This window comes from Platalea leucorodia (assembly GCF_965183815.1).
Source record: "Platalea leucorodia genome assembly, chromosome: 4".
In the NCBI taxonomy this organism is placed as follows: Eukaryota; Metazoa; Chordata; class Aves; order Pelecaniformes; family Threskiornithidae; genus Platalea; species Platalea leucorodia.
Window position 1 is genome coordinate 113986656 of NC_138826.1, and position 24674 is coordinate 114011329.

Genomic DNA, 24674 nt, shown 5'->3' on the forward strand with positions numbered 1-24674 from the left:
GGAACGATGCAAAAGAAGCTTCAGATGTATTTCAGGAGTACAAAGGTAACAAGCTCTGATGGTACCCTCAATATGATACTGTTCTTACAAATGAGTTTTAGAGATCTTATTTCACGTGATAAAGCTGAAGTAAATCTTGAATGTAGTGTAAATAAAAAATTATAATTTCAGTAAAAATATCCTTTTGTGGCTGACTATGTGGGGAAAATGTTGCTTACAAAACAATGAGAACTGAAGAGATGCTAGGCTGTGTCTGTCCTAGGAGACAGAGACCAGCGAGCACCGAGAGGAAAATTCCAGCACCTTTGTCAGACTGAAGGCCTAGGTAGCAATATTAGTATTTTGCTGCCAGGCAGACTGTATTTGCTGAATCAGAACATTGGACCAATCGTGGTTCGCTTTGTCTGAGTGTTTAGGTAGCAATTTGTTTAATTTCTGCGCGGTAACCCTTTTCTAGAAAGGTATTGATGTACAGCTAAAAACTAAACACCTCTGGGTTAGCTCCCTGGGTTGAAGGCAAACACATGCTTAAGTGACTTGCTGGACTTGATCCCAAGGGCCTGGTTTACAATTATGGCTCTGTTTCCCATTGCACTCATGTTCTGTCATCAAATGTAGTGCTAGCCAGCATCTCTGCTTAACGATGTAGCAGTCCTGTCATTTTGCTCATAATTTGGAGTTGTGTTTCTTGCCCCGTATTTCTAGAAGCAGCCAACAAGGGACAAAGGCATTAACAGAGTATCTCCTAAATATATTAAGGTGTTTATAGCACTAAATCAGACAGAGGAATAGCTGTTTACAAGCCTTCTGGCTAGTTTTAAAATTGCGTAAATCTCCTGACTCCTGTTTTAGTGGGCGCGGGACTGAGAATAGCAGTAAGTGGCACATCCATTGAAAGAGTAACTTTTTGAAAGTAGTGGATTGTGCATCCTTGAGATGCTGTCTGGAAAAAGAAGCCTGTGAAACAGAGGAGAAAGCAGGTGGATGGATGCAGGAAGCAACAGGCTGTTCGGAAGAAAGAAGTGGCTTTCCCTGTTAAAACTGGAGTTCTGTCTTCTGGAGATGGATGTGACAGTTTGAGTAAGCAGGAAGTAAGTCAGCAATAAAGCAATCTCCCTTCCACACTGACATTTCCTTTAGAAACTGAGGAGAGAAAATCCAGACAAGCATGAATGTAACCTTCCAGTTTTGTTTCTGCAATTATTTACAGAGTAATTAATGCAAAAGCTTTCATTGCCTAAGAGAAGCATAAATCAATGGCTTCTGTCTAATAAAGATTGTGAGTGTGGTTTATTTACTTACTGCTGTTACAGACTATCTTAATTAGTGCTTTTAAACTGCATTCACAGTTCTTGTCTCTAGCTTGTCAAAATAGATTCTTTGAAAGGAAATGCCAAATCCAAGGTTAAAAAAGTAACCAAACTTCTTTTGTCTGCAACCAGGTTTTTTTAGTGGAGACTGTGGAACTGTTCTTCCTTGGCTCCTGCTCCGTGAGATCAACTATGGAACATGCTCAAGAACATGAAGCATGTCTTGAGCAAACCCAGAGGTATTGTGTGGAGAGACCAATATATAACCAAGAGCTCTTGCAAGGACAGCTGCACAGACGAGAAAGAACACCTCAGACTTTAAGGCAGAAGATTGCACATTCTTGTCGGTAGGGTTTTTTGTCTTATCTTTATTTTGTTGATTAGAAATATTCTAATTCTTAATTGATTCAAGCACATAGCTGGTAATCTCTTCAAAGAAACCTAAAAGATAAAAACACTAGTTCTACTTTGATTATTCAGCGAGACTGTGATAAAGTTGTATGTGTTTTTATATGTTTGTAATATAGTTATATATTAAATGTTGGATAAATTTGTTGAATTGCCTTCATCAAAGTGCAAAGGAAAAATATGCAGGATAGGAATGTGAAGTATTAGTCAAATCATGTGACATGAATTCATAAGACCCAGAAAAATATCTGTCCTTTTTACATGGAAGTACTTATGGCCAGATTTGTGCTTCACATGATCCTTTCACGGAAGAAGAATGGAGATGTATGACAGCTGTGTAGAAATTGAAATTATTAGTTTAATAAAGACTTAATAGAGGCATTCTGTAGCTTTTAACTAACTGCCTTGGAATCTAAGTATCATCTGATTAGACGGGTAATGTCTTTAACTGTGCAACTCTTGCTCTGAGGTACCAGAAGATAGTGAAGAGAAACTTATTCTAGTTAAGTTCTCAGTAGCTTTACGTTTATCCATGCTTTATTTGCAGAGTTGATTCACTTTCTTGCTAGAACCTTGTTCTGCAAGACAACAAATGATTTCTGCCTGACTGCTTGTCTGTAAAATATTCCTGTTCACATGATTTGACATTTGGAGTTTTGTTTTGGTTAATGGAATGACCATTCTAATGGGAACGGCACCTAATTCCACCTCAAAAAACTCATCTGTCCTGAATAAAAAAATATGTGGATCAAAATCCTCCTGAGCTATGACTTCTTGTGATTCAGTCTGCTTAAACATGGAGAAGTGTGGATGACTCTGGTTCCTCTCACTTGTAGCCATAAGCTTCTTCACTATGCAATTTAGTCCCCTGAGAATTCAGAAATGTTAACAAATCTCTGCAGTTTTCTTGCAGTTCCCCTACACAGAAAAGCATTTATATGATCCCAGTGTTATATTTTTATCCAAGGTTAAACTTTCTTATCACAGTACAATCAGCATGATGCATGGCAGTACTGGATAGAGATATTTATTTCCTGGCTCTATTTGTCATGAGTCAGGGTTTCAGAAGGTTAATAACTCTGCTAAGAGACACAAGGATCAGTGTTGCTGGCTTCAGCGCCTTTCCTTTCAGGGTAAAGAAGGGTTATGTTCTCAAATAGCCTTAAAGTGAGCCTATCAGTACCAGTGGTAGTAATAAGCATTAGTAAAATAATAGGTTTTTTTTAAAAAGCATAATAGTATAACATGTTATAATCAAAAAAGTATAAAGCACACAAATAGTAAATAAAAATAGGAGAAAGCATTGCAAAGTACTTTGAGTGAAAACCACTAGCAGAAAGCAAGTTATCCTCAGGGGATTGTTACTAGGAATGATCTCAACAAAAAGTGTTGCGTGACTGCTCAATCGTGCATGGACTTGAACAGTTTCACTTCCCACTGACCTCCAGCCTCACAAGACTGTGATTCTCTTCTCCAGTTCCATAAGGTTTGTGAACACCAACCAACATATGATAAAGGGCTAAATTAACTGGAGTCATAGTTGTTTGTGCTTAAGCTTTGTCCAGAAATTACTGTCATCAAGGGTCTAAGCCTGCCTTTAATGGAGCTGTTTCCCTGCAGAGGGATGAAAGACAATTTTTTTCAGCCTGTTTGTCCCCTGCTAGTGTGTAACTTTTTCTTTCTGCTTTGTATTTTCAGTTGTTCTTCTAAGAAAGCCAAGTCTCATCTTTACAGTTTCTTACCAATTTTAAAATGGCTTCCCCGTTACCCAGTGAAGGAATACTTATTAGGAGACATAATCTCAGGTATAAGCACTGGGGTTATGCAGCTTCCTCAAGGTGAGTATCTCTCTGGGTTTATTTATCCTCCTCTTCGCTTTTTCTGTCTGTGCTTTTATGGTAGTGCTTGGCTTCTTGAACAGGTCCCCATGAGAACAGGATGTGTATTTCAGGTGTGTATGTGGAAATCAGTACATTCTGCAGACCAGCCCGTAATGATGATACCCTTAAAACTGCAAGTCAGTGATATGCAGCAAACTCTTGACAGAAGCTTACCCCTGGTGTCACCGGCAGAATTTGGGGGTTTTTTGATGATGGGTTGGTCTACATGACACCAGGCCTGCTGGCAACAGATGGGGTACACCTGTGTCAAAGTGGGAAATGGATCCAGCTGGAACTTAATCTAGCTACTGCCATAAAAGACAATTAAAAATGTTTCTATAAATATATTAGCAACAAAAGGGCAACAAAGCTGATGAAGGGTCTAGAGAACAAGTCTTATGAGGAGCGGCTGAGGGAGCTGGGGTTGTTTAGTTTGCCAGAGAGGAGGCTGAGGGGAGACCTTATTGCTCTCTACAGCTGCCTGAAAGGAGGTTGTAGCCAGGTTGGGGTCGGTCTCTTCTCCCAAGTAACAAGCGATGGGATGAGAGGAAACGGCCTCAAGTTGCGCCAGGGGAAGTTTAGGTTGGATATTAGGAAAAACTTCTTCACTGAAAGGGCAGTCAGGCTCTGGAACAGGCTGCCCAGGGAAGTGGTTGAGTCTCCATCCCTGGAGGTATCTAAAAGACGGATAGATGTGGTGCTTAGGGCCATGGTTTAGTGGTGGACTTGGCAGTGCTAGGTTAAGGGTTGGACTCGATGATCTTAAAGGTCTTTTCCAACCTGAATGATTCTATGAGTCTGTGATTTCCCCACGAGGTCTTGGAGTAGAGGGAATTCTTGAATTTGTGCAGAGCACAGTCCAGAGGAGTCCTCAAGCTTAGGGTAATGTAATTAAGCATATATAAGCATTTTGCCTTATTTCACATTTCCACCTCACTCATTCCACTTTAGGCTGAGGCAGGTCTGAAGAATTAATCTGTAAATCCACGAAGCCTAGATTTTAATAGGCGTTAACCCATTAAAGCAATGGAATATCCTAATTTAGTCTGTGCAGTTGACTACTTTATTTCTGTAGCTTCCTGAGTTTGTGCAATTTTTTATAATTAAGGATGTTTTTTCTTATACAAATATAAACATCAGCTTATCTTAAACTGATAAGTAATGTGGTTAACTGTCAGGCAAATCTGTTTGACACAAATGTTACCGGTTGTATACTGAAACACAGTTTGTGTGATGACCAGATAAGGGCACTAAAATTTAAGTGGTCAGCAGTGAACTTTATATTTAATTTTGTGACTTTGTTTTAAATTAAACATTATTCTTTCCTTCAGTGACTGCAGACATGCCCTTACACTGCTCCTAATCTTTCCCTTTCTAAAAAGACCAAAGTTGAACTTTTATTTTTCTGGAACAGATGTAATTATAGCAAGCATGAGTTCAAAGAAGCCTGGGAATCATTCCAGGAAGAACTACAATGACCAGGATGTTTAAGCCATGAACTCCTGTCATGTCAATATCTCCTTATTTCCTTGGCACTGACAGCCTTTAAAAATGCCAGTACAAATGAAAAGGAAAAGGAATAAAAGGGTATTCAGATCAGCGACTTCCCATTGACCCACCCTCCTGGTTTTGAAACCACTGGTTTTCAGTTCTGGTCACTCGTACTGTTAGGTTCATCACCCTATTAAAGGGCAGGCTGTAGTAGTACAGGGTGGTCTGCTGATAGGCTTGGCATGAGAGGTAGCCCCTGGGGCAGAGAATGTATGTGGGATGATTTTCACAAGTACTTAATGAAAAGCTCATTGCTGCAAGAGAACAAACGATATCATCAGTCCAGTTCTGATGGGAATATGAATTCTTGGTTAGGACTCAGGCATTGCTTAAGGCACGAGCAAGGCCATGTGAGCTAATACACTGCGCAAGAGTGCTTGGATGACACAGAAGTTCCCTTCCTGTTTTTGTTCTTTTGTTGTAACCTGATGCTTTGTCTCTCAATTTGAAAATAAATTAATAGGGAGAGGTGGTTTTGAGTATCACTAGCTCTCCATGGTGGGTGAACCATTGCTTCCTTTTGTGATTTGCACTGGACCGTTGAGCTTTTCAGTCCTAACTTGGACCAGGCTGCCCAAGTGTGGTAAGAACACACAGCTTCCTCATGAGTCTGCACTTGCAAAGGTGAATTGGAGAACCAAGCCAAGCCAGGATACCGCGTTTTCTTCTCGAGGCCCATTTGTTCAGTTCTGGTATCTAATCCTCATTAACGCAAGCTGTGTAGAACTGTTGATTTTGCTGGAACTGCTCGGGACAGTTACACACCATAGCATGCGGTGCACACGATTTGCTTGTGAGCCTGGTGCCGTGATAAGCACACACAGAGTCACGCAGAGGGGGAGCGCCATGGGAGGTGTCCCTCCCCGGTGTCACTTAGAGCGGCTCCCCCACAGTTCCATCGTCGTGCTTGCCAGCCTCCTACAAATAGGAGTGGTGTGGATCATGCTTCCACTGCGTGGAACTGGACAGGGCTTAATAATGAAAGGACTTCATTTTGGGGAAGAATACCAGACTGTATAAGCTCTATGACCTTACAGACTGTAAACAATGACTGTCTGCTTATTTTACATTTTGGAGCATGTTTTGCAGAAACATAAACTGTTATCTCATCCCACTCGTTCTGGAGTGAGGGAGGAGGGAATTGTTTAATCAGTCATCGATTACCATGAAGATCATGTCTGATAAGAAGAAGAGGAGAAAAATCAAATGTGTCCCACTGGTTATGGGGTTTGGGGGTTTTGGGTGTTTCTAATTACATTCTTTGACAGATGAAAACAAAAGCACCAAAAAGTGTTTGTGGGCTGTTAAGAAGTACTTCCAGCCACAAAGGCAAAACAATGAGTGCCCAGGTGCACAGATACACACACAGACATGCAGGCACACACCTGCAGTGTCTGTAATTAGAGACTTCTAGTTTCCTGACTCAAACCATCAGGTTTCTAGGCACTGCCCTACAGTATTATACATATTAAAGAATATTCCCTGCAATACTTCTTGTTTTTTACACCTGTGATATGTCACTAGGTTTCCTATTAGGTGAGTTCCAATTTTAGTAGGCTTAAATCCTTTTGCTTCAGATGGTTTCTTTCTGTTGTTTGCCTAACATACATATTTGTGTCTGTTTTCTAGGTTTAGCGTATGCTCTGCTGGCAGCTGTTCCCCCAGTATTTGGCCTATATTCTTCATTTTATCCTGTCTTTCTATATACTTTTTTTGGAACCTCCAAGCACATATCAATAGGTATATCTGTATGGATAACTGAAAGTCTGTGTGTGTGTGTTTAATAAAGTTGTAAAAAATAAAATTGGAGAAATAGAAAGTGTAGTTGTTTTCCGTAAATTCAAATTTAAGTGAATAGGAGAAACACAAATGTGTCAAACATTAACAGTATTTTTTATTGTTAATTTATCCATCCTACTTAAGAAGGAACAGAAGAACATCTTTTATTGGATTCGATCTAGAAATGTGTGCCGTGAACTCCTGAACTATAATTTCATCGCTGCAGTCAGCTGTCTGTGTGGCCAGGATGTATCTTTAATTTGCATAACAGAAACAGAGACAGAAAAAAATTACAATGTTTACTTACCATAGAGGTGTATGTTCACCATCTAACTAGCTTTAATGGCACTGAGTACTGGAGCAGATTTTGGGACTAAAAAATACAATATTGAGTTAGAACACTCCATTATAGTTTAATTCCACATATCTCTTAATAAGAACCACTCCTAAAAAAAAAAAAAAAAAAAAAACAACACTACACCAGGATTTTAACCAATTATTTTCCTCTCCCTCTTATTTCAGGCACCTTTGCTGTGATTAGTATGATGGTTGGCGGCGTTGCTGTGAGACAAGTGCCTGATGAAATTATTTCTGTAGGCTATAATTCTACTAATGTTACAGATTCCTTTGAATATGACAATCCTAGGGATGCCAGGAGGGTACAGGTGGCTGTGACTCTCGCCTTTCTTTCAGGAATTATCCAGGTATGTGCTTGCAGTTTGCTGTAAGGACAAGTTCAAATGCGGCTGCTAGACTTGCAGTTGCAAGGGGTGGTCATGGCAGATCCCCTGTCAATAGACTTGTGCTTCAGCACTGCACTGTCTAGAATACAGGCTGCTTCGTGGCAGCCACAGAACAGAAGTGGGGAGGGATACACTGGAGGCAAGTCTTTGTCTGGCATCTTGGCTTGACTGGGGAAAATGGGACCTCCCCCCTTTCATTTTTTCCTATCCTATCAGAAAAAGTCAACCTGATGTTCTCTAATCTGTCCATAAATGCATACAAACACATGTGTCTACCCATATCCCACATTGCACCTGCCAGTGGCCTGGAAGATTTGGTGCATTGATGGCTGCTTACTGAACTGTGGCTTTAGAAAGGCCAAGTTCAGGTTTGCCTGATCTGGCTTGGGCAAGAGGCGTCCTGTGGCCTGTCTGCTATGTAGTGCTGATGTTCAGGCTACAGTGGGAGTCACTTGGTTAATATTCCTCTTCTTCATTAGTTGTGTTTAGGTCTCCTTCGATTTGGATTTGTAGCCATCTATCTAACGGAGCCTCTGGTACGAGGATTTACGACTGCTGCTGCAGTTCATGTCTTTACTTCTCAGTTAAAGTATCTCCTTGGCATTAAGACTAACCGATACAGTGGACCCCTCTCAGTTGTATATGTGAGTAACTACATTTACTAAACATGCAAATTCTGCATTGTCTGGATCTAGTACTTAAGCCTTTTCCTATTTTTTTTAAATTATTTTGGCACTAAGTAGAATAAGGTCTTTAAGTGCCATAGCAATATATAAGCATCTTAAAGTGCAGCGTGGGTGCAACTTGATAGATCAGCATGGTCTGATGGGCAGATTTTAGGGTTCTGATAAATGTAGTTTTGTAATATGAACAGATCATTTTCGTTGAAGCAAGTCTCTTGCACATCGTGGGAAAAGGTGCTGCTAAAATGCGTCACTGTAGACAAGACATGTTTTGCAAAGCTGGGAAATGTTATTCTCAGAACCCTGCCCAGTCTGTATGTCTTTAATTTCACACACACTTCCTGATGGGAGTATCCTTCATTTTCTGTTTGTAAGCGGTTTTGTAGTATGGTTGGACACAAAGTGCTGTGTCATCATAAAGGTACCTGTTCTTTAGACGAGGGGGAAAAACTACTTTGAAATAAGGACACTCAGTGTAAAACGTTGCTATTTATTGAAGACCCTAAGCATTAAAACTGATTGTTCAGAGCATGTAGGGGATCCAGTATATGACATAGCTCATAGCCTAATCTTCCACTCACCTTCTGTCTAACTCATAGGGATGCGAGAGGACAGAAGAAAAACCATGCAGTGTAAACCTATGATTTGGTTAGTGTGACTTAAGTAAAACCAAAAGCTCTTGTTACCTGCATTTAAAATCAACAGTTGTACTCTGAAAAAAATTTAATGGATCCCATGCAGCAAATTATTTATTTAAAGGGACATTTCTAATTGAAATCACAACCAAAACTTTTAAGTTTATATGAGCATTACTTTTCTTGCTGTTATGAATGCGCAGAGTTGAAATGCATCTGAATCTGATTTGGCTGCCAGTCTAGGAAGCCCCAAGTTGTTATCACAAAACCAATGCTCTGATTTTGCAGACAAGAACTCCTGAGTGGAAGAATAGGGAAGATCTCAGATATCTGTGAAAACCCAAGCTTTTGAGCAGATTGGTGGCTCAGCAATAACAAAGCTTCAGGATTTCAACTACATGGAGGCTATGGAAAAATACTTTGTGGGAATCTTTCTTGTATATTTGTGCAGGTATAACAAACCCTTTGGAAACAAGGCTGCACTAATGATTAATTCCTAAATTTGCTGTTTAGTTCACTAGTCCGGAAACCAGACATACTAACTGCCAAACAAATTGGAAGAAAGATATACATTCAAGATGTACTACCAGGACATCTTGAATGTATAATACCTTGATAGTTGCTGTAATTTTCCTTCTGTCTAAGGAAGGGTATGTACATCTTCTTTAAAAGGCCTCTCCAGAGGTCATTTATTTAATTTTTATTTTTTTTAAATGCAGTGGAAGAAGGAGGAGTAATTGGTAGGGGAATCATTTACCCTCTAGTATCTTGTATGTTCCAGCAAGCTTTCTTTCCTAACACCCTTTTAATAGTGTTTTCAACTAAAAGATGTTTGGAATCATGGCCAGTTCAGCAGTGTTGCAAGATCACTGTTATTTAATCATATTGCTATGGTAACCTCAATGGTTGTATCAGGAGCTTTATCGTTTTAGACTGGTTTATGCAGCTCTAAGTAGATGTGACTTGCCAGAGAATATTTGAAGGTATTAGAAGGAGTTTGCATTTATTGCTTTCAGGTAGCTGCCAGTATGAAATACATGTGAAAATGCTGAGGATAAGAGACGTGGTTTAGTTTAGACTTTTTCCCCCCATGACAGTTTTTTCTCCAAATTTTTGCCCCATTTGAGGAAGACTTGATATTGTAAATGATTGCAAGTGCATCTCCCTCACTGAGATACTCTGAACTTGTGTCTTGTGGGAACAATGGGGATTTTGGTGAGGCACTGATTCGCTGTGATTATAAATGCAGAATGAAAACACAGCTGAACAGCAGCGTATAATTTCCTCTTTTGTGGCAAATCTCCATGAAGATTACATTTTCTTAAGAATAATTATGATACTTCTGTTGTGTTACAGAGCATAGCTGCTGTGCTTTCAAAAATAACAACAACCAATATTGCTGCATTGATTGTTGGATTAACGTGCATTGTTCTATTGTTGATTGGCAAGGAAATCAATCTGCGGTTTAAGAAGCAGCTCCCAGTTCCTATTCCTATGGAGATCATTGTGGTAAGCCAGTTGTGAAATTCTGTAGCTAAATGATAAAACTATTCTAAAGCTGTAGAAACTATGTCATTTTCTATCAAGTCTTATTGAGCTTTAGAGTAACCTTTGAACATAATTCATTTGAGGCTTGATCCAGTTGAAGGTTTGGGTACTCATAAGGTTAGAGACTGACATGCCCAGGTTTTAGGCATGAAGTCCCAAAGAAGAATGGAAAACCCAGTTAAACACCCACAGTCCCCTATGGCAATGGGTAGGTAGAGATTTTTTGTAAACCCCTCTCTATCTTGGAGTTTCAGCACCTGAATGATTCTCTGTGAGACATGCCGCCGAGTGGCATTTCCCACTTGGAGTCCAAGAGCTCAGAAGCCCCTCCTGGAGGAAGGTGCTCACAGATGCCTGTTTCAGAGGTTCTGCAGGGTGTGCTTTTTTAAAATGCAGTGATAGAAAGAAGAGCAGGAACCGGTGGGACTTAATACTTAACCTTCCTTTCTCAGTTTCTGAGGCTGATAACTGACTGCAGCATTGATTCTGTTTCGAATGACTACTCTAAAATACATGGATAAAGCAGACTATCTTAATACGCACGAAGCCCACATCTCAGATAACCTTTCACCTTTAAAAGTGGTTGGATTTAAAATGAGTTCTTGGGTAACTAGAGCTCTCAAACAACCTGCACAAAATCAGAGCTGAGAAAGGGAATAACTGAAGGTATGGGTACAATCTAGATAGAAGGAGCAAAGAAAAGGGATGCTGTTGAGAGGTGAAGGAGGCGGTGTAATAGGGTATTTGATAGTAAAGCAAGAACAAAGCGATCTTACACCTGTTCCTTTCACTGCTGCTGCACCAGTTCTGTTTACAGAGAGCATGCAGGTTATGCACGTGAAAATATGGCAGTGCAGACGTCCTTGGCTTGTCCTTGCATTTAATTTCCCAGTACGCTATTCTGCCTGAACTTGGCTCAGGCAAAGGGAATTCGAGTGATTCAGATCATACTGTAGCGTGTTCCATTTAACTGTTTCCAAGAAAACTTCATAAAATCAGTGGGAATTGAACATGATGGAGGGAAAATCATGATATTTCCTCCTTTTTATCTGCTTCTTTATCCCATAACTCTTAGAAAATTGATTGACAAATAAATGTAATCCCTTGTGTGTATTATTCATAATCAGCTGTTATTAGTTCTTCAGGTGGCTTTATCTCTTTCTAGCTGATGCTTACAAATGCGTCTGTGGATTTTTAGGTAATTATTGGCACAGGAGTTTCAGCTGGAATGAATCTGAGCAAGTCATACAGCGTGGATGTTGTTGGGAGTATTCCTCAAGGGTAGGGATGATTATATTCTTACTCAAACTATACCTTTTCCATATGGTATGTAGCTCTTATTATAGTAATTTGTAAATATTTATTTCATCTCCAAGGTTACGTGCACCAGCAGTTCCTGAGATTCAGCTCATCCCAGCAATATTTGTGGATGCAATAGCAATAGCAATAGTTGGATTTTCAATGGCTGTATCAATGGCCAAGATCTTTGCCCTTAAACATGGTTACACCATTGATGGGAATCAGGTAAAACTATTGGGGTTGCTTTGTTGAAAATTCTCAGTAGCACCTTTGTTACATCGTTAAAGTAGCATGGGATATTGGACAAAAATGAGGTTTTCTTTCATAGTGGAGTCAGGTCAGGTTTTTGACAGCCTACACATTTAAATGCCAGGAATTATTTCAAGTTCTTCTGTCTGTGTTTTAATAACCAGTTTCACTTTTAGCTTCATTTTGGGAAACTTGCTTCTGTTAGACTTGGACATATGTATTAATATTAATTGTTGGGGCAGACATTACTTGGCCTGCTGTCCTGATGGGCAGCTACTTTATCTCTGCTTTCTGTAATAGAGCTAAGCATAGAGTTCCCATGTGATAAGTACAATGCCTTATGCATCAAAGAACTATTATCTAAGGTTTAGAAATTCCAATTATGTTTTATAGGTGTTTTGTTTTTTTTTTTTTTTTATTCCCACCCATTGCAAATAGGCAGCTCATCATTTTCTGGGGCAGCAATTGGCCCTGTCTGTAGTTAGCATTCTGATCATGATTTGAGTGATAAAGGCTGTGGTTAGGGACACTCTAAAACTAAAACAATACGTCATCCTCACCTGCTCTGTCCTTCCTGTGCAATTTAGAATCAATATTGCAATTGGATTATTGGTTGCTATCATTGTGGTGTCAAGAGAAGCTGTTCATATGCTGTAACTCATTTCCTAGAGCAAGCATCTGACACAGCACAGATCAGCTGTTCCCCCTTCTCAAAATGGCTGTCGTCTTCTGAGAGTAAATGGAGTTTAAATGACTTTTACCTACAGTGTTTTACATCTGGTCAGATGAACCTCATCCTTCATATTGTTGTTTTTTGTTACCCAAAGAGAGAAGAGGAGAAATCTATAGCTGTGTGAATGGAATCAGTGCTATTTACGTTACTTAAAGTAATCATCACAGACCTGAGTTAAGCATCTAGATCGTTTTCCTCAGGCGGTGCCAGATGCTCCTTCACCTGGATGTTAAACTATAGAACTCCTTGTCACCTGATGCAGTACATGCTGACTGTCCAAATGAGTCAAAGAAGGATTGTACAAATGCAAAGAGGAAAACTCATTGAGAACTATTGAAAACGTATAACTCAAATTACCTCAGTTACAAATGGGGGATGCAGAGTAATCTGGGGAGGCCTCATTACAAGCAAATACTTTCTTAGGTGTCAGAAACACAGTACCGAGGTAGATGGAGCTCTGATCTCGCTCATGATAACAGTTCTTGTGGGATCTTACTGATGAAACAGTGGGCAAACGTTGTTTTTTTTCATGTACAGCAATGGATCACCACCCATGGAAACAGAGCCCAGGCTGCTCTTGGTTCTAATAGTACTAAACAGATAGTTTAGAGTGGGTTACAGGAACAGTGTTTGTGGGAGAAACCATTTTCCATGTATATTCACTGGTAAAATTCAGGTTATCCCCAAGTTGAAGGAATCCTCAAAACAAGCAATGCTGCCATTCATTTTAGTTTTCAGTGTGACTCATTACAGTAACATTTGAGGATGGGAAATGTCTCGAACACTTAATGAGATGCTTTATTTAACAGATGATTTAACATGCATCAACTTGTGCATGTGGGAGAACCACAAGTATAAGCTACAATAAAGTTGCTAGAAAGCACGGTAAATAAGATGTGGTTATTAATATGTATGGATAACTCCAGCTTCGTACAGTTGCTAGGTATAACTGCCTTTTGTTTTGCTCTATTGTTTAATGCAGGAACTTATTGCCTTGGGAATATGCAACTCTGTGGGGTCGTTTTTCCAAAGCTTTTCAATCACTTGCTCAATGTCTCGGAGTCTTGTTCAGGAAAGCACCGGTGGGAAAACTCAGGTACGTAAACCCAAATTTTGAGCCAAACAAAGTATGCTTTTTGGAGCTCCAAAGCTAAAGTCTGAAGCTTCATGAGATTGCCAGATTTCTCTGCCTGGGCCAGAAGCAATAACTGGAGTTTCCCATGTTCAAATCCAGGTTGGGCCAGGATAGCAGGCTGCTTGACAGTCAAAATGGATGAACTGAGTGGGAGAGATCAAAAGCCACTTGGAAAAACAGCCTTGTGGAAAGCATGAGAGGGGTTAGCTAATCAGTGATATTGCCCTTTGGGGGCACTTCTTCATACTCTGACATCGTTTCTTGCTGCTTTTGTTCAGATTGCAGGTGCGCTCTCTTCAGTTATGGTTCTGTTGGTAATTGTGGCTATTGGATACCTCTTTGAACCACTTCCACAGGTAAGGGCGTTTTGCCTGTTAGGCATTGCGCTGTCAGTGAACAGAGGCCAGCGAGTATTGCTTAAAATAGAGATGGTGAGGTCATTAGTAAGCACACACAGTTAGGCCTTGAACCTGAAACCTTTAAATTTTGTATGCTTTTTTGCTGTAAGTTAGACTAGAAATTAATAATATTTTGAAGAATCCGGCATGCTTTTTTGTTGTTGTTTTTAATATTGGACATTCTAGACTCTTGTCTTTAGAACATTAAAATGATACCTTCAAACAATTCCCCTTTGCAGCATAGGAATTCTGGGAAGAGGTTAAAAAAGTTATTTTCTTCTAAAGTAACAGCTCAGCTGGGAAAGGGTTGGGGCTAGGTGATGGCTCAGCATAATGAGTTGGTTTCGCTGCAGTTTTACTTATTTGTATGAAAATATATTTATGTGAATAAATATATTCTCACTTAAAAAGAAAAAAAGCTTGGTTCTGGGGCATGCATAGGATGATATGCAATTCCTGGGTTTTTTTTATAGGAGATGTACCTTGGGTTACACCTATATGACACTTGCAGGAAATGTTGCAGTATATTGTAGAGAAACTTGAATTTGAGATTATAGCCTAGCTGCTTCAGGCACCACAGGCATTGTAATTGCATGGAGCTCAGGAATATGTGATTTCTCTTGTCAGGAGGGAGTAAATCAAACTGCACCACTCTGGCTTGCCGTTTCTGCAGATCCAGTAAAAGCATATCTCCACTGAACTAATTGAAAAGTTGGTTTTTTAAATGGAACATCTGTTCAGTAGACTTATATCAGTTGTATATGGTTATTTTGATGCTTTAAATTTTTATTTGGCATTGGGTTTATTTTGCTTGTGAAAATTGTATTTGTGTTCTATTCCTAGACAGTGCTAGCTGCAATTGTAATGGTGAACCTGAAAGGAATGTTTAAACAGTTTGGAGACATCGCGCACTTCTGGAGAACCAGTAAGATTGAATTGGTGAGCAATACACAGCTCAGTGCAAATATTTCACTGTATTAAGTTTGTTGTTCCTCTTCTTCCTAACCCCTAAAAGAGGGTAGAAACTTATCAAGGAGTTACAAATTGGTGTTGCGTTGCAGATGAACATAAGACATGGAGCTCTAAGTACCCTAGGAGAGTGATTTGTTGCAGACAAGAATGTTTTTGTTGGTGTTCAACAACCTTTAACTTAGGTCAGAAGTAGTTTGGTTGCAGTAAAAGCAAAGCTTTTCCAGTGTTGCTATAGGAACTGCACTGAAGGCTGTGAGAATGTCAGAGAAGAATTTGAAATAGAGAGTAACAAAGGAAACTACTTGAAGGTATTTGCCATCTTTTAAGATAAACCAAAAACCTGGCTGGAGTGGGCCAGAACTAAGAGTGTATTTCAGGGAACAGTTTGGTGGCATTTTTCTCCTGGATTAACTGGCTAATGGCAGTAAGTGAGAGCTGCTTGCAGGCCTTGCGTAATTTTTTTTTATCCTAAGGTATTTGGAGTCTGATGGTAACACAAGATTCCCTGGAGAACAGGACTTAAGACATTAATACTTGACAGTTTGTCAGATGTTATGTTAGTGCGCCTTGAGATGTTATGCCCTTCTGAAAGGTTAAGGCAATTAACAGTCTGCTATCATGATGGATTACATTATAGCCTATCCCTGAACAGAAGTGCTACATAGGTTTTGAGGCTGAATTATGCTATTGTTTTTGCTGGTAACAGAAAAGGATGCATAATAATTCAGAGCTTTTCTTTGTTTTAGGCCATCTGGGTGGTAGCTTTTGTGGCTTCTCTTCTCCTGGGACTAGACTACGGTTTGCTTACTGCAGTAGCGTTTGCAGTGATAACTGTTATTTACAGAACACAAAGGTCAGATTTCTTCTTTATCAAAATTAGTGTTTGCTGATCTTCTGTGTGGTTTTGTTTGTTTAAGGACTGCAAAGAAGCAGAAGACCTTTCCAACCCCTTCAACTGCATACAGTATCGAAACTGCTTCATAATATAGATCATGACCTGTGGCTCTGATCCAGGGTTCACATTTTATTTTTCTGAGAACAAAATTTCTAGAGGGCATGAAACTTGCAATTTCAATGATAAACAGAAGATTTTTGATTTCTTATATTGGTTAATCTTCTTGTTTACTTTTTTTAATGCCTAGAGTTCAGAAATTCAAATCTGCTTGATGCTAGTTTCAGTAAATGATTACATTTTGTGTGCACTAATTGTCACAGTCAAGCAGAAGTTGTATTAGGTTATCACTAGATGGATGTTTAGGTATTTTATGAGAAAGTTCTAATTCATCAGATAATTGTGCCTGCCTCCTCGTTTTTTAGATCACTTCTCCTCTCTCCCCGCTCAAAGTGACAAAGTTTTTACTGTGAAGCTTTCCAGGTCTACAGCAAAATGATTTTTTGCATGTGTGGATAGGACTGTTACGTGAGGCTTCTAGGCTCAAGGGCTGGGATATCTAGGTGGAAAATGTATAAAAGTGTTGGTTTCAGTCTGCATTGGAATGAAACCAAATTCTGAGATTTCCACTCTGCATTAGTAAGAGTATTTTTCTGCCACCTCTATACTTTTTTTTTTTTTTTTTTCCCTTGCAAACAGAACAGTAATGTACTTTGCTGTCGCACTGCTTGCGAGTTGGGAATATTCATCTTCTCAGGCACTGTCCTGGGAGCAGAGTGGCTCTTTGAAATTGCAACACGTTTTCTGCCAATATGAGTTTCCATATTTTCAAGATAGTCAATGGAGTTGCACCACTTCACACCGAAGAGAATTCGCCTTGTACCTTTTCATGCTTTGGCCCATGCTTTTCAGAAAATGACAGCATTACAGTGCTAAGTTTCTAAATTGTTTTTGCACTGACAGTAGCAAACTTGCCTAGTCACTAAATGGCCCCTTTATTATGTTCCTGCCATAAACTGCCCACTGCATTTGACTGCATTTCGATAAGCCTGTACCAGACAGGCACTGCAGAATGACCATTTAAAATAAGTTGCAATCTGTACTGAATACTTACTTTTCCACTTTATAAGTGATAATACTGAAACATTTGCTTCCATTTCTCCCTAGCCCTCAATACAGAATCCTTGGTCGGATTCCCAACACTGACATCTACTGTGACGTGGAAGAGTATGAAGAGGTAGGAGCGTATTCTTCTGTGTTGAAGAGTTTTATGTAGTGGAGCAAAGACAACTGTGGCAATTCGCTGCTTAGCCCTGCCATGCTGCACATATAGTGCTGCCTGCGTGTTCACCAGTGTTGACGGGGAGGAAAATAAATTTAATTTAGTAGTAAAAGCTATTTTGTTTAAAATGCTAGCTTTTTGCACTGCATGCACATTTGACCAGGAGGTGATCAAAAGTAACCTTCACGCTAGTTTCATTGTACTAGGTTGTACAAAATAGTAAGGTTTATAGGAATACCACTGCTAAACCTGCTATATACACAAGTGCATGCAAGGTCACCTTCCGTACTTGTGTGGCAGTATTGCAGGAAATCCATGGAACCCAGGACCCAACCTGATCTGTTCTTCAGAACTGCACAGACTGTTCAAAGTAGCATCTCCCTGCCTCCACCCATCCCCTGCTCATTAAATATACATAATTAATGGCACAATTGCTCGCTATGCACTTAGCTTCTTATAAATGCCATTTTGTTCAATCAAAAGTCCGTTAAAGCAGTACATTTTGTCAATATAATGGATATAAACATGCTGTATTTATTAAAAACAGCAACTACAATTTTCTGCATGCTCTGCCCTGTTTTCAGAGACGCTGCCATGAAGCAGCATCCCCCTTTGCTGAGGAACCAGTCTGTAAAAACCTATGTGAAAAGATGATGCTGTAATCTGAAAACATTCTCTCACCAGCAGTTCTGCTTTGAATATGATAAAAAGCAAAAGTATACGTGGGCCTGTTTATAGCTGTATGCAAAGAAGAGGAGAGTCCATTTTTGTTATGCTCAATGCAGTTAGTGTTTCCTCCTCCTGTTTAAGGATGGGGTTGGCAGCATATGGCAGGCTGGATCTCTGCTGCTGGCCGGGTCATTTGCATGTAAAATGTCAGAGTGCAGCCTGTTTAGAGATGGCTTCCTTTAAAGAGGAGGAAAGAAGTGATATTGAGACCTGAAGGCCTGTTAAAAAACAAAGATTTGAAAGAGAAGAGAAGACAAGAAAGAAAAAGAGAAAGAAAGAGAAGGAGAAATTAGTCATTATGCCTGTAGAAAGAGAGGCTGAAGGGAAGCATTCCTAGATCTGCATAACTTCCTAATGTTACTACCAGCTGCAGATGCCAACATCAGAGAACTGCAAATATGTAATTCCTTTTTATAGCTGTACATTTCATTCTTATAAAGAAGGAGAAATGTTACGTGGCTTTGATTGTGTGCAACACGGCACTGGGAGAGGTGGAAGTTCTGATCTTCTGACTGGCTTTGCTCACAACAGTGCCAACCTTCTTTGCTTGATGCATGCTGATAGCCATTCAGGGTTGGCTGTTGGGCTGCATGTTCATGTGTCTTGTGATCACACAGGTGCTTTTCTTCTAGAGCAGGCAATACTTAACTGTGCACATCCACTATTCTATTCCTTAGGTTAAAGAATATCCTGGGATAAAAATATTTCAAGCTAATGCATCGCTTTATTTTGCCAATAGCGAGTCATATACAAGTGCACTGAAGAAAAAGGTGAGTAAAGCACATTCTTTAATGTCTGTGTCTTGAAAATTCAAAGTGGCTTCTGAAATATGCTCATCTTTCGGCCTTTTTAGTGTAGCCCCTAGCACAGTGTTTCTCACCCTGTGCCCTGGTGATCACTGAAAGTGAGAAGGTCACCGTCCAGCCAACGGCAGATCATCTTAGGAAGCAACAATGTGGTGGGAGGGGATAAACGGACAAAGTGCAGCTTAATACTGACCGCTTGGGAACGGCGAGTCTGGTGGTTGCAGAGCACAAACTGGTCAAACACTTGTTTTCTTTTTTCAGAAGGAAATAAGTAGTTGCTGAACTGAAAACAAAATGTCTGGGAGTAAAAGCTTCCTTTTTGGGTGACAAACTTTACTGGAGTGTAAGACTGTGGAATACTGTGGGCATTTAATGCCTCTCATGAGCAATGAATTACCTGCATACAGAGTGTGCCTCACCTCCTGTCTAACCCGTGTTTGACTGGGTGGGAGTGGCAATAACAGAAGGAGCTAAGGGCAGAACTGCCTGACCCGGTAGCAATTGCACCCTTACTAACTTCTGAAAAATTTTTCTGTAGCTCCCATGATGAGTCTTACACCAAACAGGTGGGTGGTACTTGTTGTCACAAAGCAAGAGGTAGTAGTGATTTACATCCAGATGCACTTCTCTCCCCTTTGCTGTCTGCACTCGAATCAGCATTTGGTTGAAACATGGCACTCTCTGATTTCAAGAAAAGAATGTGATGCCTCTCTTCCTCATCTTGTTAACACAGTGCTTGCCAAGATTATTCCTTCTTACTTTTTACTGTTCTCACCCCCACCAAGGGAAGCTGACCAATGCAGGCTTGTGTTTTAAATTTATGACGGTGATGAATTCAGTGCTAATTGATACTGCACTGTCATCCTAACAAGCTGAATCTCCTCTGATCGTGCTTTCTTTTCATGACAGACTGGAGTGGACCCTTGTGCCATATTAGCAGCAAGGAGAAAAGCCCAGAAGAGGCATGCCAGGGAAATAAAGGCGGCAAATCAACTCCGAAAGAAAGCTGTATTGAAACTAGTGAATTCTTCGGTAAATATTTACCTCTGCTTTATCAGCTAACATGGTGCTTTCTGGTGTTACAGTTCTTGTTTATACAAGGTACAGAGTGCTACTTGGGTAGGAAGGCTTAGGGAGCAAGCACCGTGCAGTGTGGACCGGCTGCTGCGGGAACAGCCGTCAGGATCAGAGGCTCGTGGCTGGATTGGAGAACGGTGTTGAACCTTGATTACACTCAGGCAGCCCGTAGCGGAGCAGAGCCTTTCCGCACTGTCTCAGCAGAGGTGCTGGCAGAAATTGGAGGGACCCTACCTCTGCCCCTCCCCACACACTTGGAATAATCATGCAGAAATAGGATATAATAAAAGTAATGCAAATTAGCAGCCCCTGTAATAAAAAGGTGCCATCCGCGCTGCTGATCCTGCCGTGGTTAAGTGAGGCAGGTACACTGAGAAGGGCTGTTTGAAACACACTTGTGCTTTCGTGCATGTTTAAATTCACCCCCACGGTGGGAGCTGGTGTGTGCTTTTTACCATGGGCAGCCAACCAAACGCCTAACTTAAGAGCCCGATTGCTTCTTTAGAATATGTAGGCCCTGACAGGATCAGCAGGGATAAGGCAAGGAAAGGGAGTAACAACATAGCAGCAGGTGTCAGTGTTTGAAGGAAAGGGGTAATTCCCTCTGGAGATAACAGCTGTAAGCTGCTTGCATGTGACTGTAGAAAGGCTGGGCCTAAGAGAGGAAACCTTCCTACACGTAAGATATGGCAGTACGTGTGCAGGTAAAGCCAGTTTCTGTAACGGTGAGGGGCCGCACACCTTTCAAAGGCTGAAAGAACAGATGAGTACGGGGAGGAAGGGGATCTAGACTGGAAAAGCTTTAGCTGTCATTAAGCTTTATTTATCTTCTCTCCCAGACTAACGACGTGGAAGCAAGTGTAAAACACGAGATCACAAATGATGAGTTACCCGTAAATGGAAAATTTGCATCTGCAGATGCTAGTGCACAAGACATGTCTCCTGATGAGCATGAACACTTTGTGGAGCCCAAAACAAACATCCACTCTTTAATTCTGGATTTCACCCCAGTGAACTTTGTGGATTCAGTTGGAGCAAAAACATTAAAATCAGTAAGTAGGGCTTTTCCCCCCAGAAAAAAAACAGGGAAAACTTGTGAGGTACCGAACAGGGAACCTGTCAGCATGAGGCAAAAATGCCAGCTCAAATACAATCCAGTATCTCACCTAATCACAGCTTTAATTCTGTAACTCTAAGTTTTAGCTGAATACTGGGGAATGTGGACTGTGCAGCTTTCACAGGAATTGGCTTCTTCCAGAGCCGTGATGCGTACCTGCGTTTAACTTCAGTTTAACTCTGTTGCAGATTATAAAAGAATACAAAGAAGTTGGTGTCTGTGTCTATATTGCCAGCTGCAGCGGTGAGTTGAGGTTTGGTTGTGTGTGTGTTTTATGGGAGAGATTGTGTTTTATCTCTTTCCCTCTGGCCCCAAATTTTCTGCTGCCAGGTGCCTCAGTAGTAGTAGCGCTTACTTCACGTAAAACTGGATTAAAATTGGATTTGAGGAAAAGCAAGCCCGCATACGTTAGAGCCTTCACTTTGGTGAAGGTAGAGCACTGACGTAATGAGTTCTATGAGGACTAGAGCCTGCTTCCATTTATTCCAGCTGGCAAATTGTAAATGCCACACCAAACTTTGTATCTTGAAATTGTTGTAATAATGTAATAAGGAGAAAAGCCTGCGGCGTTCCAAGTTTCTGATATTTGGAATTAAGAGCATCTTCTGCCAAGAACAGGCCTCTGTGTATGTCTGGATAAGAGACTTACCCATTTGGAGTAGAAGTAGCATGTGATCCACCTGGCTATTTTAAATGTTTTAAGTAATAACAAGTAAGAGAACAAGTTGTTGTCTTCTTCCTGAGATACCGTTGTCTTCCATCATCGTACTTTAGTTTGTGCACTGATGCCATGTTTGGTTTTTATTTTGTAGGCCCTGTTATGAACGAGCTGACCAGGCTGAATTTTTTTGATAACACCGTAACGAGAGAGTTGCTGTTCCACAGCATTCATGATGCTGTCCTTGCTTGCCAAGGGAAAGACGGCTCTGCTTCCCAGACTGACTTTGACCTCTGAAGAGTGGCATCGAGCAGAGCAGAAGCCAGATTTATGCTGATGGAGACTCTTCCTGAATATTTAATTTGCACAGTTTAAAGAGAGCCTAAGGCTGTTTGTATCTACGGGTATAGGGCGGTGCTGCTTTTCTGTAGGAAGAGTGGATAAGGAACTGGAAGCCTTCATGCTCTTGAATTTTTTCCTTCTATCAGGGTATAGCCTTCCAACGACATACAAGCACAAAATTATGCAAGACAAGACAGTTCAGTGTATTCTGATACAGTCTGAATCTGATAGACAAGGTGACATTCCTATTCCTGTTGAGAAAATGGGCACTTTAACTCACTACGAGGTGGGATCGTGCAGGAAATAACCGTTCTGCACTTGCAATGCACTGTACCAGTGTCTTTAGAGAACTTTCTTAGATGACTTTTAAAGCCTGATGTCAACATCTGCGTACAACAGATTCATATAAATTATAATAATCTGCCAGCTGGATTAATGAATTCACACTGGTGGTGTTTAGCTGCTACTCTTTTTAAACCTGGATGGCACAGTTATTTTTTTTAAATATCTAACCTGTGTCAACTGTACCAACTCTTCATTGCCTGAACATTTTCACTCTAAGTGAACCTCAAATTAGAAACTCGTTGTTTAATTATTACATTACCAATGAGGTACTTTCACTGCCAAGATCTAGTTGTGCTTTCTAGAAAAGAATAAAGTTGATTTTAAGCTAAAATTAGTTTAGCTTCAAAGTCTGAAGACAAAACTGGTTTATGGCAGGAGTGAAGCCTGTTAAAATTAAATTAAGAACTGATGCCCTCTATGCAGCCTCTTTAAGCTGGAATAAAAATGTAGACGAGGTCTAAAGTCTCAATGGTCCAAAAAAAAAAAAAAAAAAAAGAAAGAAAAGTCACTTTTCTGTTGCCTGAGATACCTTCCTACCAGCAGTGTTGCTTCTGCCTCAACTTTCAAGTGCTTTGAGAAATCGATTTCAGTAGAACTCAAAAATGTTACGTAGTTGGGTTTTTTAAAAGAAAGAGTAGTGTTGGGTTTTTCTATTGTCTTCACAACCTGGCTGCCACGGTACCGCTTCACTGCAGATGCGAGCTGAAAAACATGGAAATGTAATTCAAGCAAAAGAATAAAACCTTCAATGCCTGTATTTCCCTAACAGCAATCGCTACGAATCTGAGCAGGAGCAGGCACCCCGAGGCGTCTCCCACAGGTTATTTCGACAGCAGAGGGGAAGGGGAGCTCAGTGCCATTTCACTGAGCACCCTGAAGTCAAAGGTCCTGTGCGCAAGGGAACTCGAGTGACTTCCTCTCGTCTGAATGCAGACCTTGGTACTGTCGTTTTGCTTCGGGCTCTGCGTGATTAATGCTTGCTTCAGGTAAACCAAGCGTCCCAAGAACCGGGGCAGTCGGGGAAGATGTTTCCTTTCCTCAGCCTCCCCTGCCAATAGGGATAGGAAGCTTTCTGCATCAGAAATTACGGCTTAGCGGGAGTTCTAAGGATGAATTGAATGCACATTAACACATTGTGCATGTTCGTTTAAACAACTTTTGGTACATTTTATAATGTTAATTAGTTTAACAAGGCTTTGTATCTACATACAGTATATTTTTCTACTTTCAGCTTATCGCAGCTTCAGTTTTTAACTACGTAGTCTCTTCAGTTCACGTCAAAACCCTGTCAACTTCTGAAATAAAGTGATGATCGTGACTTGTCGCAATTTTCCACTTTGTCTGGGTGAGCCCCTGTGTGGGACAAGCCCGGGTCCCCGGAGGCAAGTGCCTGTTGCGAAGGGGTGGGCTGGGAAGGGTCGCCCCCTCCGTGCGGGCTGCTCGGGGTCCTGCTCCTCACCCTCCTGGCTCCCTCACCTGCAGGAAGCCCTCTCCATGCCAGCCCTCACACCGAGGCCGTTACTGCTGCATTCCCCAGACTGGCAGCAAGAGCTGTGCTCCCGGGAGCTGCTAAAATGCCGGGCTGAAAGCCTCTGCCCAAGAACCTCCCAGATCCCGGGCTGGGTGGCACTGGCGCTGTGCAACCCACTGCCGGGCACCACCGGCGCTGTGCTAACAAACCCATCCAGTAAAATCATCAAACCTGGGGCCTTCGCCTGGTCTCTCCCTGCGCTGTGCGGCCACCAGCTGAAGTGCTGCTTCCTACTCGCCAGCCTGGGCCAGCTCCTGAAAAGTAACCGCGCTTCCTCCTCCCTACGCTGATTAACAGACTGCTATCTAAAAGTGTAAACCCCACCTTAGGCTTGTCAGTGCTAGAGTAAACCAACCTGCACCCTTCAACCTCCCGACAGAGCTCATCTCCTTCCCCTCTCCAGTTTGTCCGCAGTGACAGGGGGCCTCGCCCCACTGCAGCACGTGGCACTCAGCTTAAGTCTGGTTTGATAGCTCTTAACAGTCAGAGTACTATTCCTCTCCCCTCCTTTTTTGCAAGAGCGCTGATGCTAATTCAGGATAGCCGGTAAGCTCCAAACTCTTTACATCCTT

At 41.1% G+C, this 24674-nt stretch overlaps 1 protein-coding gene across 4 annotated transcripts; it reads left to right on the top strand.

Annotated features, from left to right (window-relative positions):
* Positions 1-1015: 1015 nt before the first annotated feature.
* On the top strand, positions 1016-23880 carry SLC26A5 (solute carrier family 26 member 5). 4 transcript variants are annotated; one of them, XM_082310685.1, is made up of 19 exons: positions 1016-1091; positions 1443-1657; positions 3417-3556; positions 6779-6889; positions 7451-7632; positions 8151-8315; positions 10346-10498; positions 11736-11818; positions 11914-12061; positions 13801-13914; positions 14232-14309; positions 15195-15290; positions 16070-16176; positions 17383-17452; positions 18904-18996; positions 19942-20064; positions 20949-21161; positions 21415-21469; positions 22039-23880. In XM_082310685.1, the coding sequence occupies exons 2-19, from the start codon at positions 1503-1505 to the stop codon at positions 22179-22181; spliced, it is 2229 nt and encodes a 742-aa protein (XP_082166811.1). In that variant the 5' UTR covers positions 1016-1091; positions 1443-1502; the 3' UTR covers positions 22182-23880. The 4 variants fall into 4 exon arrangements, with proteins under 4 accessions (XP_082166811.1, XP_082166810.1, XP_082166812.1 ...); XM_082310684.1 differs by having other exon boundaries at positions 21415-22159; XM_082310686.1 differs by having other exon boundaries at positions 10439-10498; positions 21415-22159.
* The last annotated feature ends 794 nt before the right edge of the window (positions 23881-24674 follow it).

Bases quoted from the DNA above. Each gene is read 5' to 3' on its own strand.
- SLC26A5 (XM_082310684.1), top strand. From the start codon at position 1,503: ATGGAACATGCTCAAGAACATGAAGCATGTCTTGAGCAAACCCAGAGG. The intron at 6,890-7,450 runs GTATATCTGTAT...CTCTTATTTCAG, and splicing joins CTCCAAGCACATATCAATAG to GCACCTTTGCTGTGATTAGT. The intron at 12,062-13,800 runs GTAAAACTATTG...TGTTTAATGCAG, and splicing joins ACACCATTGATGGGAATCAG to GAACTTATTGCCTTGGGAAT.